This window comes from Calypte anna, chromosome 14 (assembly GCF_003957555.1).
Source record: "Calypte anna isolate BGI_N300 chromosome 14, bCalAnn1_v1.p, whole genome shotgun sequence".
NCBI lineage: Eukaryota > Metazoa > Chordata > Aves > Apodiformes > Trochilidae > Calypte > Calypte anna.
The window spans coordinates 11,505,987-11,522,669 of NC_044260.1; the positions used below are offsets into that span (position 1 = coordinate 11,505,987).

A 16,683-nucleotide genomic window follows, 5' to 3' on the forward strand; every position below is an offset into this window, starting at 1 on the left:
TGATATTGTTCCTCTGGAAACCACTGTTTAAGTTGAAAACTTCCCAGGTTAGACAGTGCCTTTCTGGCTTAGACATTAGCATGTGACAACACACATAGTAATATGCCATGCATAAAGATTTCCACAGAAACCACCCCTTTTACAGCTGAGTGACTGGACAGATTATGCTTCATCTGAGTGGATTATCTGTTATGTGATCTATTATTTCTCTAATGAGTATTTATGCAACATCACTTCCACTTCTCACCCTGTGGGTAATGTTATAATATTTTACAGGTAACATCAGAAGGAAAGTTAACATACCAGTTGTATGTACAGATGCATCTGTACTGAAATCAATGCAGCTGCAATTTTTGTGCTTAAAATTTGCCCCAAGATTACAGAAAACATCTTCCCTACCACTGCCTTCTTTAAACAAAGGCTGTCTCTTTCAGGCTTAGTGAACATGACAGGGGTGAGGAAGGAGGAAAATCAATTCTGACGGTACAGAAAGCTTTGCTTGAAGGACCAGGGGGAAAAAATCCCATAATGGCTAATGCATTTAATTGCTTTGTTTTGCTGGCTATCACACACACAAAGACACACACACAAGTACTTTATTTGACACCTCTGTCCATTCTATAGATAAACATTTTATGTACTACCTGAGAATACAAATGTATTTCTCCAGTGGCCCCCATCAACAGCAGTGTGTAAAAGCCTAAGAACACATAAAGCTCCTCCTTGTCAAGCCTTAGACCCAGAACTCAACAAGAACCCGTTACAAAAAAGCTTCAGCTACAATCCGTGCCCACAGGAAAGATCCTCCTTCTGTTTTTCCCCTCTCAAATACGCACACTCAGTTTGTAAGTCCCCAGGTGGCATAGGTTACATGGACAGGTTATGGCCCTACCTTCTCCCAGGTAGACTACCCTCAGTTTGATTATTTCCCCCAACCTGCTGCATCTTGGATCGCTCGATGTGTTCCACATAGGTCTGGATCATCTGTGAGGAGAGAAAATTCCATGAACCAAACAAAGGAAAATAGAAGAAAAAGAAAAGAAAAAACCAAACAGCAAATTCTGCTGTTGCTTGATCTTTTCCAGCACCCACTTCCAGTTCCTTTTCTTTTTTTTTTGTTTTTTTTGTACAATCCCCTTGTCTTTGTTTTTAAGCTGACAATATAAGCAAATGGATTAATCTGAAAGAAAATCTCGTAGCAAAGTGACTGAAATAACTTTAAAAGAGCATGTTAAAAATAACATGAGTCTTCTGGAGGCTCAGTGGCAGCAAGAAATGAGGTAGTGGGACGTGTTCACAGAATCACAGAGCAGTTGAGGTTGGAGGAAACTTCTTCAGGTCCAGCTGGTCCTAAATCCCTGCTTGAACACAGGCACTTAGAATAGGTTGCCCCAGACTGTGCCTAGGTGGCTTCTGAATATCTCCAAGGATGGAGACTCCACCATGTCTCTGGGTAGCCAGTGCTTATTATCCTCACAGTGACAAAGTTTTTACTCATGTTCAGAGGGAGCCTTCTGTGCTCCTGTTTGTCACCTTCCTCTGCTCTTGTCACTGGGCACCACTGAAAAGAGCCCAGCTCTGTCCTCTCTATCCCCACCATACAGATATATCTGAAGTTCCCAAAGTTCAGAAGCTCTAAGCTATCACCAGGACAGTAAAACTGAATTCTTAAAACTTTACTTGCAAACTAAGCATGTATTTATTTAACAATGAGATGACATCTCACCTCTGTGTGACGCTGATGCAGAGCATTATACTCCTTCTTCATTTCTGATTCACGTTCCTCCAGTCGTGAAACTACCAAGGGAAGATTCCAACCATCAGCTAAAACACATCAGGCTCTCAAAGAAACCAGAAGGCTCAAAGCCTGTTTTGTCAGAAATTAATTTGCACCTACTGAACAAAACACACACAAATGGGATAATGCACACTGTGGGACCAATTTCCCACAATTTTTTTTCTTCATTACCAACTCACTTCATGGGTATCTCCATGTTCCCAAAATGTGCAAACCAGAGAGCACAATAAGAGCAGAGCAGCAGAGTTCTTCAGTCTGGTGCCCGTAAGTGTTCAAATTCGACATCCTCTGGGATGGGCACCTCTGGCTATTGGAGATGCAGGAGTACTGGACAAAATACCAATGAACTTTGAGGGGAACCTCAGCCACCAAAACACAACTGCACACATTAAGAGAGTATTAAAAAAAAAAAAAGCTAAACAAACACGATAGTTTAATAAGAAAAAAAAATGTTCCAGGAGAAACTGGACACCAACCAGCTTCACCAATGGCCCAAATCCTGTAGCTGGAGAGACTGAGCATGTCCCACGCAAGAGAAGCCACCGAAGCTTCTACTAAATAAGTGTGGGCACATCCACACTTTAGAAAGTTCAGAATTTTACACTAAAGTAAGGGAAAACCAGACATTTCTGGCTTTGTGTAAATTACATTAAAAGAGACAAAAATTATGAAACAACATATTTTCAAAGGAGCAGAAATATGTGTGTGTAAGGCAAAATAGATAACCATGTCTGATCTACAACTTGGCTTACTTTGATCTGCATAGTTTTTGGTCTTCAGCTCCAGCTGTCGAGTCTGAAATTCAAGGTGTTCCACTTGGATTTGTAATTCTTTCTTCTCCTGCTCCAGTGCATCTTCAAACTCAATAAACTTCTGAATAGGGAAGAAGCAGAGAAGGAGGCACAGATGAGGCACAGATGTAAGATGTGTTTGCCCTGTATGACTTCTCCTCTCCTCATAAAAAAAATGGAGAGAATATAAATTACAAAATAGGAAATAAGAATTTTTAAGTACTGTAATTAGCAAAATAGCAATTAATTAAACTGAAGAGACAATGAAAAAGTATTTAGCTATGTTTAATGTATAATTAATATACATTGTGCAATATGAATTATACAAACCAGGTCAACTTTATTATGATCTTCAGGAACATTGTTCTTCTTTGTGCCAGGCTGAATTTTGATTCCTGTTAATTTGATGTAAGATCAATTCTACTTCTATGGCCATATATTTACAGATAGAAGAAAAGGTTTCAGACATACCTATTTGTGCAGTTTTAGAAAGCTTCCCCTATAATTCACATGGTGGGTAAGTTTTACAGAAATGTGCAAGTCTTTTAGGAAATGTATCCACAACTGGAGGCAGCTGCAAGCAATCTCTGCACCCAGAGATGGTGACCTGCCAGAGCAGCAAACTCAAGAAGGGCTCTGTGGGAGCTGAGGGAAGGAGGAAGAGATTCTCACAGCAGAATTCAACAAATTTATGCCTAGCAGGAATAGGCTCAGCTTGCTGCTCTTGGCTAAGAGGGAGAGGAAGGATCACTGCTGCTAACTCTCACAAGCAATGACACAGGGGTAGCTGTGCACATACCAGTGATGACTCCTGCACCAAACACTGGGCTGAAGGAAAGATTTCTACAGATACACTGATTTAACAATGAAAATGCAATGGAAAAATACCTAATTTGAGGTTATTTCTGTAAAAGGTCACTTTTGACCAAAGAGCTTTGGTCATTCTCTGCTTTGGAAACTGGCATGCACAGCAAAGAGAAGTAAAACATGTGAAACACTCAATTTAGCTCCACTGTAGTGAACTGGTATTACACATTACTCTTGTTAAGAGTTGTAGTCACAGTTACTTTCATGAAATATGTAAAATAAACAGGATCCCTAGAAAATAAACAGCACCTTCAGATCTCTGTGTATACTTAAGCAAGGTTGGTTCTTGTGCTATACATAGTCACAAGATTTTTTTCTGCACAAAAAACTCACTCATATCCATACACAACAAAGACTCATCATCCATCCCTCCAGACTCAGAAACTGAGCTGGTTTAAGTAACATTCCTGACACAAACTTGTGGTAAAATCCTAGAATCAGAGAATGGTTTGGGTTGGAATAGGACACCCAGTTCCAACCCCCCTGCATAGGCAGGGACACCTCTCACCAGCCCAGGTTGCTCAAGGCCCCATCCACCCTGGATTTTAACACTTCCAGGGATGGGGCAGCCACAGCTGCCTTGGGCAACTTGTTCTAGTGCCTCACCACCCTCACAGGAAAGAATTTTTTCCTAATGTTAAACCTAAATCTCCCCTCTTCAAGTTGTAAACCATTGCCCTTTGTCCTCTTGCTACACAGTGCCACCCTGCTTCCAATGGTGTAGGGCAGTAAGGCTATCTCACCAGCCTCAGAACAAGTCCTATCCTGGCCTTGTGAACCCCAGTATTTGAGTCTTGTTACATTACTCATAAACAGGTAGACACAAGCAAGCTAAAACAAGAGTCATCTGCACCAACGTTCAGTTACTAAAAACACAAACCCATCAGATGAGCAGCAAGTGCAGGATTGGGGCTGGGAGCAGAGCTGGCTGCAGACCTGCAGAGCATGAGAGTGGGCAGGAAATAAAGCAGAGATGGCTTTAGTCTGCCTTGAAGATGTTTATAGAAGAAGAGGGGCCCACGGGAGGTAACTCACAGCTATGAGGATCTCACAAGGTTACTCTGCCCCTGGCTCTGCCTCTCTTCCCCTCTGTCTGGTCACAAAATGCTCCTTAGGTTGGAGCAGAACAGATTCACAGATCCAACAGATTCACACACACACACCAGCTGCCTGGAATCTCTCTCCTAAACTATAAATACTGGGGAAGAAAAGCCTTCTCTCACACTCCTCATTCCTCTACAGTAATGCCACTCAAGAAGGCATGGCAAGTTTAATTTAACAAAGAAAAGCCTCATTGTGCTCCAAGAGAGACAGATTTTGGTGAAAATAAATTTTTATAAGATTCCCAGGGCAATGAATGCATTTAAATGCATGGTAAGATTATTTTGTTATATTGTGCACATGAAACAACACACACAGTCTCTGGCTGGGTTCTTAGGATAAGCCATGTGCACATTTCAGACTGTTTTTACTGGAATAACTTGCAGTGACACTGGAGCCCTCATCTTCATGAACTGGATCTGCTGGCTGCAGATGACTGAAAGGCTACATCATTTATTATTCTTGCAGACTTTTAAAACTACTCAGCAAATGAATCTGAACGATGAGTCAGTTTTCATTCCTACTTACCTGTATTTATAGAAACAATCAAGCAAACTTTAGCTATACCTCATTTTCCTACACTCCATGTTCTCCACTGCCCTTAATCTTTAACTGGGCTTTCAACATTTTTTTTCCTTTCTGCCCAAATTTATTGCAAGAAAGTTTTTTTCCCCCCTTATGGCTGTTTTCTGGCAGTGTTTTCTAGAAATATCAGAAACATCAGTATCTTTCCTCCACTATATAAAGGAGTAATCTCAGAGGCTAAACATTTACTCTGTCATTAAGTTTTAAGACTGTACAGGATTTTAAACTAAGTGGGTTCTTTCTCTGAGATGTCAATTAAACATTAAAATCACTGAGTCACTCATAAATACACAACAACCTGTTTTAGGAATTTTGATAGATTTGAAAAGCAATCTGATTTGTGAATGTTCATATTTATTCTTGAATCATTTTCCAGAGTAACAATATCATTTCAAATGAGTAAAAAGAGGGAAAAAAGCAACAAACTAGCCAACAAAGCTTTACTGATTAACAGAGCCAGAGAAGCAGCACTTTAACTTGCTCCATTTGTGGCTACACCAAAAGTGCTATTTTCCAAGTATAATCTCCATCTCCTCACAGGGTTTTGCTGTAACTGCTCTGTGCTGAAGCTCAACTGATGAATCCTTTTAATTACAGCTAAGGGCTAAATCTCCACTACATGGCACTGGCTCAGCTTTCACTGCCCTCTTGTCTCAAGATGCCCTCTTGCTCTTATTTTTCCATCCATAAGTGTGCCATCCAGACCAGGATGGGATGAGGTTTTTAGCAGCAATAAAAATGAATGGTTGTTAAGGAAAACATTCACAGATCTCTGGACAGTAAATTAGGAAACAGAAGAAGTTATGAGCCAAATTTTATTCCCACTATGTAGGTCGTCTTTAATAGGATTTCTGGATTTGCTACAGCTGTTTTGCTTTAATTCAGAGGAAACTGAAAGATTAAGTCTTCTGCAAATATGTAGAATATTCTACAAATTCAGTCCCATCTATTTTGCAACCTTGAAGTAATCAAAGACACAGAAAACTAAAAATCAATTAACCACTTGGAGGAGAGAGAGACATGGAGACAACAACATTAAAAATTAATATTACCTCTAAATATTCTCAGGGAAGAACAGCATTTCAGACAATTTAGCCTGTCCTCTCTGCTGAAGAGATTATATGATGACAGGGACCTGATGGCCCTTTACTCTGCCTGTCTCTGGAGCACCTTTTAGCTGTTCCTGCATCAGAAGCCTTCTCACCTGAGGTGCTCCCTGTGCATCAGAAGAGCTGAAAGGAGGAAAAGTCCCAATTCTGGAGAGGACTGAAGAGCCACACCAGCAGGATGAAGAGGAGAGAGGTTTCAGAGCCAGGGCTTTCCCTGAGGAATGCCCCAGGTGGGCATTCACACCACTGCACAGAGCACTGGTAAGATGTATCTGCAGGACCACTCACTCATCCATCCTCCTGCCTCTCAGGAAGGATCAACCCAACCACCAGACATGGTTACGTGTAACTCAAGGAACAGGAGGATGTGGAAATCAGTAAGACAAGACCAGGCTGTCCAGGTGACACATGGGCATCTCTATGCTTGCAGGATGAGCAGCACATGTCACCTCAGCCACCTTCTTCAGTGAGGGAAGAGCCTGGCTCCAACACATAGCAAATGGAGACCACGATAGGCCAGGACCAGTTCCCATTAACACAGAAATGGCATAAATATTTGATAGAGTCAAATTCCTATTTACTAATAGGAAAGAACAGTGCTGGCACAGGAACAAAGAGTAAAACCAGGCCATGAAGTAAAAAAAAAAAAACAAAACAAACCTCTATTGCAATTTAGAAGGTTACCTTTCAGAAGAGTAGAGGCAGGAGATTTAACTAATGGTTTTAAGACAAAGGTTGATATATTTATGAAGCAGATTATATAACTCAATTGCCTGCAATACCCAGGGACTGGATATGCTGACTCAGGAAGTTCCTACCAGTGTAGTCCTAAGCTTTTAATGAAAAGGGGGTGTCCTTCTAAAAATCTAGAGCCAAAACAGCTGCAGATTTGATGCAAAAATTAGCATTTGGTAAGAAGCCAGCAGGGACCAAGTCTGGAGTCGTTTAACTTAAATCAAAGGAGCCCCCACCACTGTAACTATATATAATATAGCTACTTATATATTTAATACTAGTATTACCTTATTGTGAGTGTGTATTAATATATAGTAACAGACCATTCAACACTAAAACAACAGGCTGGACACCCATCACATCCTGGCATGCACGGACCTTCTGCTTTACACTTTGCTTCCACAAGCTGAATACAAAAGCTGGACACTTGGATAGAGGCATTCTCAGTAAAACTATATGGTAAATACTAATTTAAGATAACTTTGCTTATCTCAAGCGTGTAGGTGCTGATTTTCTCCCAAATCACAGAAATCATCACGCTACAAGTGCAGCAAGTGGAGAGCAGCCAGCAACCTCTATCCAAATTCATCTCCCTGTTTGTTTTTTTTCCTGGATTTTGTCATCTATGACATTGCATTATTGAAGTCACAGTTTTCTGCTTCCTGAACAGCTTAGCATGAGCCTCCATTCAGGGAGATAAAAGATACTGACACTGTTTATAAATGTTGAACTGAACAGAGCATGGTTAACAGCAGGTAATTATACATATTAATGGAGCAAATACTTTAGAAATTAAAAAAAAAAAAATCAACATTATGCAACCTAGTAATGTGAACTTTTCTTCCTTTGTGAAGACTAAAATATACTTGGTTTTATTTTTGTATCTGGAATTATGGTGCAAATTATGTGGCAATTTCAACCCAGCTCTGGCTAAACACTAAAAAGCCACCCAGCTGCAGTGATGAAAAGGAAAGAAGCCAGGGAGGTACAACTAAGATGGGAATGGTAAAATGTAGGCAGTAGCTCAAATTACTGGAATTACAAAGATGCTGCAATTGCATTTAATGCTGCTACAAAAAATGGCAGTGATGAAAAATCACATCCAACCACACAGCTATCCTGAGAGGTGCTTAAATCATTATTTTACAGATTTAAAATCGAAACAAAGTGAGAAGATTTATCAAAGAGCAAATGAGAAACAGAGAAGGTAGCAGGCTGGTGGGAAGGGCATGGCTTGCTGCCTGTGTGCCCATAGCCAACCCCTAAAACAGGGGCACAGCTTCTGCTGAAGCCACAGCCACGAATGAAAGGATGAAGCTGGAACTGTCACCACATGGACAACCCCAACACCATGGGTACAATTGGTGTGGCAGTCAACAAAGCCTCTGATGTCTTTCAAGTCAAACGTGTGGCACATGTTCACATACCAGGACCTCCAGAGAAAGGACAATCAAAGAACTCAAAGACACTGCTTGGCCTTGCACTTTTCAACAAAAATGCTCAGAGAGCAGGAGGACAGCACTATCTGTAGAACACTCTCATATTCAAATCACTAATGAAAAGTATTATTTCTCTAATAGTATCTTTCACCGTTCTCTAAGAAGATGAAAATGCAGTAAGAAATCTGGCTGATATAATTTCTAAAGTATATATGTGTAAATAATGTATCTCCTTCTATATATACATAGTGCCAAAACGCAGGGAACCAATGAGAAACGTCTTTTAAAGACTATAAGCTAGCACAAAGGGATAAACAAAACAGAACATTTAGAGTAAGAAATCTCACTTCAAATAATTAAAATCAGTTACTGGAGTTTATTTTCTGTCACTCTGGTGTACTAATGATAAAACAGATATGAAAGCAAATCTGGTACACACAACACACCTTAAAAAAAAAAAAGCTTTCTGTGTGTAGCTACCAAGCTACACACTCTTCATGTACCTGTAACACTTTCAGAGACATGGATTGGACAATTATCTCAGGTTCCAAATCACTCTCCTGTGTTGTTCCTGCCTTGGGCTGACTCTCTAACTGATCAGGGTTTTCTGTTGTCTCATTTGGAGCAGCAGCAGGGACAGTTTTCCCACACCAGTATCAAACATTAAACTACCTCTGAAACACATTCAGGCACAGCAATAACCAAAACCACCACCTATCACCAAAGCCTCCAAACTCTGGAGCTCTGGTGGGTCAAACTTGCTCCAGAAAGGAGCAGAATCACTTCACATGGTGAACACACACAAAGAGCCCAAAACTCCCCAAGCACATTCCCAACTGGACCTGTTCCCACAGAAATCACTGCTTTAACAGCACAGAAAAGTAACATGGCTGGGAGATGGGACCATAGGAAACAGCATGCATGGATGAGTAAATTCAAAAAGGCAGAACACAACAACTATTTCACCCACGCCATTTTGAAACCCATTTTTCCTTTTTCAATTTCCAACTTTTCAGTATTTTCAATTAAAAAAAAATAAAATTAATTCTAGCCCTGCCCACACCCCCCAAAGGGAAAATAAAAGGGGAATAACAACAGGAGACTTTAAGTTGGAAACTGAAAACAACTGGATATAGATTTACTAACACAGGGGAAAGGTAAAAACATAAGGGATAAAGTAACTAAGAATACAAATATATACAAATATATATACATATATATATGCACACACATACAACCCAACAGATTTGGGCTCTGAGGAACACGCCATGAGCTGGTGCTAAAGAAACAGCAGCAGATCCAGCAAGAAGTGAAAAGAAAAGAGAGTGGGAACTGCTGACTTTCCCTCTTTTATAGAGCATGGCAGGAAATGAGAGAATAGATCCCTCCCTCTGCCCTCCCACTCTTCAAACCAGGACACTGTAAATCAAGACTCAAAAGAGTCTAAATCAAAACTGCAAAAGAAGACTCAAGGAAACTTGGAAGAACCCTCTGATAGCGACAGGGATTCTGCTACCCCTTCTGCTGGTGAAATCTGACAGTGCCCACAGGCTCCAGGGATGGACACAGAGGGGTCTGAAGAATGTGCAGACAGATTTGCACCCAGACAGCTGTGCAAGCCTGCATTTCATGCTTGCCAGTTACTCTCAACTGCATCTAGTGGAAAGGATCCACATGCTAAGCAAGGCTTGTTTTAATTGTTATCTCCTATTCCCAAATGCTTTGCTCCTGTGATGCTATGAGGTCACCATCAAGCTGCAGAAACTCGTATTAGTCAACTCTTTGTGAGATCAGGTTTCAGGGTGGAGAAAAAGAAAGTGCCTTCCCAGGCTGTGATTCAGTTCACAGAGAAAGAAAATACAAGGCAAGTAAGGGAAAAAGCACTCGCAGTGCAGAGCACCAGAGCCTGGACCACAGAGAAACACTTAGCACCCTTCCTCACAATCCCCTTAACATGAATTAGTATGAGGGAGGGACAATATTTAACAAATAAATAGGCTCTAACAAACGGGAAGGGATTTTCAAAAGCCTTTCAGTTGTTCTGAGATGCAGACAGGAGCCAGTGAATCTGCAACATTTCCACCCAGCTCCTTAAGTACCTCAGCCCACACAGAAACTGCCACAGCTACAGTCCCTGCCTCTCCCAAAGGACCATCTCTTCCCAGAGCACTGCCCACTGATTTTAAAACACAATATCAGAGGTAGCACCAACTATTACATAAAGTACTCAGAAGTGAACACATTTATCATGTAAAATAATGATGCAAACAGCAAGCCCTGAAGAGAAAGCTATGGCCATGGCAATGTGTCATCAGAAGACCAATGCTGGTTTTTTGGAAGCGGGATAGGATGACATCCAGGTGTCTCTCAAACATCGAGTCCCACCTTGGCAATGCCAGCAAAGGACTTTTACAGCTGACACCCTTTTTGCATCCTGCACCCAGGTAAGCACAACCCCTGGCACCAGGATGTGTTGAGGCCACCCAGCTGGAAAGCAGCCTGGCAGAAAAGCAGTGGTCCTGGTGGACCCCAAGTTGAACATGGACCAGCAACACGTCCTTGCAGCAAAGAAGACAAATGATGGCATCCACTATTGTCAGTAGGTCAAGGAGGTGACCAGTCCCTTTATTCAACACTGGGAGGCCAGTGTTGGGCTCTGCAGTACGACAGGGACAGGGACAAAAGTCCACTAAAGGCCCAACAAGGATGATGAAGGGCTGGAGCACTTGGAGAAGAAAAAGCTCAGGGAGATCTCGTAGATGTATATAAATACCTGAAGGGATGGTGCAGAGAGGACAGAGCCAGTAGTGCCCAGTGAGAAGACAAGAGGCATGAACTGGAACACAGGAGGATCTCTCTGAACATCAGGAAACCCTTTTTCACTGAGAAGGGAGATGAGCACTGGCACAGGTTGCTTAGAGACACAGCAGAGTCTCCATCCTTGGAGAGACTCAGATGTTGTGTGGACATAGTCCTGGGAAACCTGCTCTGGGTGACTCTTCTTGACCAGGGTGGGTGGATCAGATAGCCTTGAGATCCCTTCTAATCTCAACCACTCTGTGATTCTGTAGAAGTACCCAGAGAACAGATACACCCATGGGGAAGCCCAGGAGAAAACCCACTGGAAACAACTGTCTGCTCTGGGGGCAGCTGCCTAACAGAGCAATCACATAAGGTTCATTTTCTTAAGAAATCAAGCTAAAAACAATACTTAGCCAGTAAAAATAAATCAATACCATTCATTAGGATACATCACCACAAATACCAGGACCACAAAGGTGGTCCTTGGAGCCACTTTCCCAGGAAAAGAGATTGAACAGATGCAGTCCTGGACAACTTGCTCTGGCTGACCCTGGGAGAGCAGAGTGTTGGACTAAATAATCTCAGGAGCTTCTTGCCAAACTAAACAATGCCCTGATTCCACAAACCACCACACCACGTAAGTGATAATTACCCTGTGTGCATACATAATATGAAAGAGATGGAAGAAATTAAAAGCACAGAAAACCTAAGGCAATTCCACATCTTTGGCAGCTTGGAGGTCACTGAAAACCGAAACATTGCATGCTAAGCCTCGGAATCACAGACTGACAGAATCACCTCACTTCAAGGAACTTCTATTTTCAGTCTACTTGCCCAGGTGTTTCTGCTGTCCTGCAGTGAGTCACTGCAGCCCTAGTGTTTAGAAATTAAAGCCATAATTTGCTTTTGGCAAAGATTTTTTTAAAAGATAATATATAGAATAATCTTAAAGACAGAAGGGCATTGAGGAGGAAAACCTTCTTTTATGGCATTTAGGGAAAATTAAATGAAAGTTCTTAGAAACAGCCCTAATTTAACAAAACATACCCATGGAGTCTGTGCACTATTTCTGCATAAAAACAAAACAGCAAGATTTGATGGTTCTGCAGTGATGGTAACAAGACCAGACAACGGGCATCATTATGCCAGAAAACAATGCCCACTTTAGTTTCACTTTCTTTGAAATTAATAAATCTAGTAATAAAATAAAGTAATAAAGTAATCATAATTCATGGTCTTGACAGATTATTTCAAGAGAAGAACAAATTAGTTTTTCACCTCCAACTTGCAAGTTCTCAATGTCACTTTAATTGTTGTAATTAGCACTCATATGCAGGGAGGAATTAAGACTGGGGTCAAATCCTGTTCCCAGAGGAGGATCCTCCCACTCAAAAAAATGAAGCTCTCACCCCAAGACCTGAGGCATAGGGCAGAGAATGCTGCTCAAGAAATGGGACAGACCCTCCCTGGTTCCTGTGGGCACTGCTACAGAGCAGAAATCCACACTTGTGGTAGAAAAACATTTTTCTATTTTTTGACTGTAACTATCTGGAGGACAACAGAATTCTCTGTTAATACATAGATTTTCACCTCTGTAACATAACATGCTGGCTGCATAGTAAGCAGAATAGGGGAAATAGGTACAGACAAAAAAACATGCTTCTTGTTTCACATAGAGGGAAACAGCAGCAATATATTCCATATATGACCTTGTAACAGGGACTACATAGAGGAATAATACTCATTTGTTCTCATAAAAAGCACATTCTCTATTTGGTTTTGGTAACAAGACTTGCAGACATTTTTCCTCAGTTACACTGAGCTATACATAAGGATGAGAGTGCATCATCATTGTTGGTGCTTTTTAAATCTCAGCACACAGTATTGTGCTATGGTTCCTGAGCTTCCTTGCAGGGAATAATTGTTGTCACTACATTTGCTTCCAGAAAACACACCCTGTATCAAGTAAGTCAAGACTAGAAGTCTATCCAAGTCCAGAGATGCAAAATCATTCCAACTGGACTGTTCCTCACTTGTAGTCACATTTTTTCTCCCTACACATTGTGCACTGTAAAAACTCTTCTCTCAGAAGCTGTGATATTCTGTCTCTATGCAATGTTTAATAAGAAAAGTCTCATGTACTCAGAATAATTATTCAAACCTTACATGCATTAAAAAAATAACTTTAAAAGATTACTTATCAGTCCACTAATAACCTAACTAAAACTCAGGACTAAAACCTTAATTGACTGGCTCTCGCTTTCAGTATTACAGCCCACAAACAGCTCCCTCATCAAGTTAGCAAGATTCTTGCATGCAATTAGTAAGCAACAAGAAAAGGCCTGTGAAAATCCTGCATGGTGCTTTATGCTGTTCTCCAATTCAAAAGCTATTTCATTAACAATCCCGTATCAAGTAAGAAGTCTGCTCCTGGGAAGCCTACTGCATCTTACATCTTCTGCTCTAAAGTCTGAATTTTAAGAAGCTGTGTAGTGAAACAAGGTTGACATGGTGGTGATGGACTTTTTCCATCACCAGTGCTTTATCGCAGTTCACAGATCACCACCTCAAGAAGCTGAACAGTAAACCCCCTGGTTCTCTGTCCTCAGTTAAGGCTGAAAAGATGCTCTTGATTTCAGAAGGGACAGGCGCAGATGGAAGCAGACAAGAGTGCAAGTCACCTCCCCCCTGTTTTGTCTTCACGTGTCTTTGTAACCCCGGGATTTTTGTTCCTTCCCATCAGAGGGGGCTGTTCTCCTGACATCCCCTCCAAAGATCCCCCAGCTGAGAGGCTCTGACATGGCTCACAGGAGCGAACCCAGACTTCGGGAAACTGCAGCCGCGAACTTGGGAAACTGCTTTACTTAGGTTAAAGGTGCAGTTTCGGTAAAACAAAGTTTTAAAAAATCAGACGCTATAGTTTAAAGGTTTGGGGCTTTTTTCTACAACTAAATGGCTTGCTGATGACAGTTTAAAAAGCTGCATGGCTGCACAGAAATCATCCCTTTTAATTAGTATTTCTTGAAACCACAAATAAGCATATTTGTCGAGTCTCCTATGTGTTGCTGAATTCTTCAAATCTATTTTTGCTGAGTTTTTTTCCCTCTCCTGTTTTGAAAGGGTGGATCAGCCTCCGAGGCATCTGCGCCCGGCCCCGCGGAGCTGCGGAGGCTCCGGGCCGGGCCCTGCCCCGCGGCCTCCCCGAGTTGGGGAAGGGGGGGATCCCGCGGGGGGCGGCAGCCCCGGCCCCGCAGGAGGGGACACGCGTGGCAGGGCCTGGACCCGCACCCGCGCCGACCGGGCTCCCTTTCTAGAAGGTACAGGAGGCCGCTGCCCGGGGCTCCCCGCCGCCCCGGGATGATGGAGGAGATGGAGCCCAGGCCTGAGCGCAGGCGGCCCTGCCCGCTCCGAGCATCGCTGCGGCCCGGCCCGGCCCCGCCACCCCCACCCTGGCCCCACCGCCCATCACCGCAGCCGCGGTTCACCCCCCGACGGGCGGCCAAGATGGTGGCGGGGCGGCGTCGCTCACCTCCTCGGCCTGCTTGCGCAGAGCCTTCTCCCGCTCGTACTGCGTGAGGAGCTGCTCGTTGTCCTCCCGCAGCAGCTCCAGCTCCACCTCATGCTCCTGGTTGTCGGTGAGCACCGAGTCCAGGTTCTCCAGCACCGTCACCACCAGCGGCATCAGCTCCTTCACCACCTCCTCATCGTAGCAGTGGATCAACCGCTCGAACTCACGGTAGATGCTGTTGGCCAGGCCCGAGACCCGCTCCGACATCACCGACCCCGAGCAGTAATCATCGCCCGGGTACCCCCCCACGCCGCCATCGTCCAGCTGGATCTCCAGCATCCTGCCGGCTCCGCAGCCTCCCGTTCCCCGTTGCTGCCGCCGCCGCCGCTCAGGCCGCTGCCGCCGGGCCCTGCCCCGCCCCCGCCCCGCCCGCCGCGTCAGGCGGAGGCACCGCCCCCGGAGCCCCTCCGAAGCCCCTCCGGGATGGGACGGGGACCGCCGTGCTCCGCGCCGCTGCAGGCCCCGGTAGCTTCCGGCACAGCGCCCCTTCCCCGCGGGAAGATACCGGTCCCGGCAGGCGCAGCCCCGCCCGGCGGAGACGTCCCCACCGCCGCCGGGCTGCGGGTCGCGACAGGGCCAACCCCCCGGGCCAGGCTCCTCCCCGAGGCCTGCGGCGGGTCAGAGGATGGGGGGGAGCGCGCAGTCGCCGGCAGTGATCCGCGCAGTGCTCCGCGCAGTGTCCCGCTCAGTGTCCCGCTGCCCGCCGGGCTCCCCGCAGCCCGTGGGACCCTCCCGCAGGCCGTCACGCTGCTGCAGAGTGACGCAGCGGAGACGCGGGTGACGTCCAGCGCCTGGAGGACCCGCATCCCCACAGACATCATCACCGCAGACACCCCACAGACATCACGCCTCTGGGCCCACAGCACAGACCCAGGTGTTTTTGGTCTCTTCCCTTCATCCCAGATGAAATCCAAGTCCGCCTCTCCGCATCCTGATCTGGACACCAAAACCAAACGATTCAATGAGTTGTCCCAGGCCTGGGACTGCTACGGACTGTAGAGGACAATTTGAGACAATTTGACAAACGAAGCGATTCTTTCCTACTCACACTCTCGGATTCCCCAACACCTAACAGCAGTAAGGAGCATTATCTAAACTGGATGTTGCTCAACCTGGGGCTTGCTCTAGAAAGACACTTTTTTTGAGGGAGGGGGACAACTTCCAGCCAAAAGAGTGTTAGAACTATAGTTTGGAACACAGTTATAAACATAAAAGCTTCCAAACACCTTCAGACTTCCAGCCACCCTCTCCCTGGTATCTATGAAAATCGGGGCATTCCTTCACTCCATTTCGGTGGGTTTTTCACTTCAGTCACTCAGCTCTGCTTCCAAGGCAAGGCAGCTGCAGTCATTGCTTAGTTCAGTGCCATGTTAAACACATGGTGGGTTTTCAGGTCTGTCCTGAGCCTGTGGGAGGGATGGCTTCTGAGTCAGCTGGAATGAGCATCAGCAAATGGAGCAGTTGTGCCAGAGAAGGTTACATTATTCATTATTTTGAAGAGCTCTTGTACAAACAGCAGGACAGGAAAAAATAGAACAGCTCAGCCCTCAGACCCTGCAGTAAGCAAACACACAGCAGCACGGCTCCTCCTGCCTCCCTCACTCCCTGTGCTGGGGCTTTTCCTCCCCTCTAGCCTGCAGCCTGGGCACGGAGCAGCACCCAGCACTGGGTGCCCCCTGCCCCTAACAGCATCGGCAGCAAAAAGATGTTTTGGAGCTTGACAGCAGAACAGTCCCTCTGGGGACTCAGTGAGCCTGAAAAAAGGACACTGGCTGGTCAGGAATAAAAAGACAGTCGTGAGAAGGATATAGCAAAATATGTTAAATGATTACATATTAATGTTCCTATGTCTTCGGTTTTCAGGAGGAATGTGTAAAATAAAGTATAG

The 16,683-nt window shown here is 44.3% G+C and overlaps 1 protein-coding gene across 1 annotated transcript in view; it reads right to left on the minus strand.

Moving 5' to 3' along the window:
• Nucleotides 1-15,136, minus strand: part of MAPK8IP3 (mitogen-activated protein kinase 8 interacting protein 3) — a 57,149-nt gene extending 42,013 nt beyond the window's left edge. Inside the window, exons 1-4 of the mRNA XM_030459527.1 lie at nucleotides 14,757-15,136; nucleotides 2,551-2,671; nucleotides 1,727-1,797; nucleotides 893-984 (exon numbers count right to left, since the gene is read on the minus strand). Of these exons, the coding sequence (XP_030315387.1) occupies nucleotides 893-984; nucleotides 1,727-1,797; nucleotides 2,551-2,671; nucleotides 14,757-15,074 (602 nt within the window). The 5' untranslated portion in view covers nucleotides 15,075-15,136. The remainder of the gene's footprint in view (nucleotides 1-892; nucleotides 985-1,726; nucleotides 1,798-2,550; nucleotides 2,672-14,756) is intronic.
• Between the last annotated feature and the right edge of the window lie 1,547 nt (nucleotides 15,137-16,683).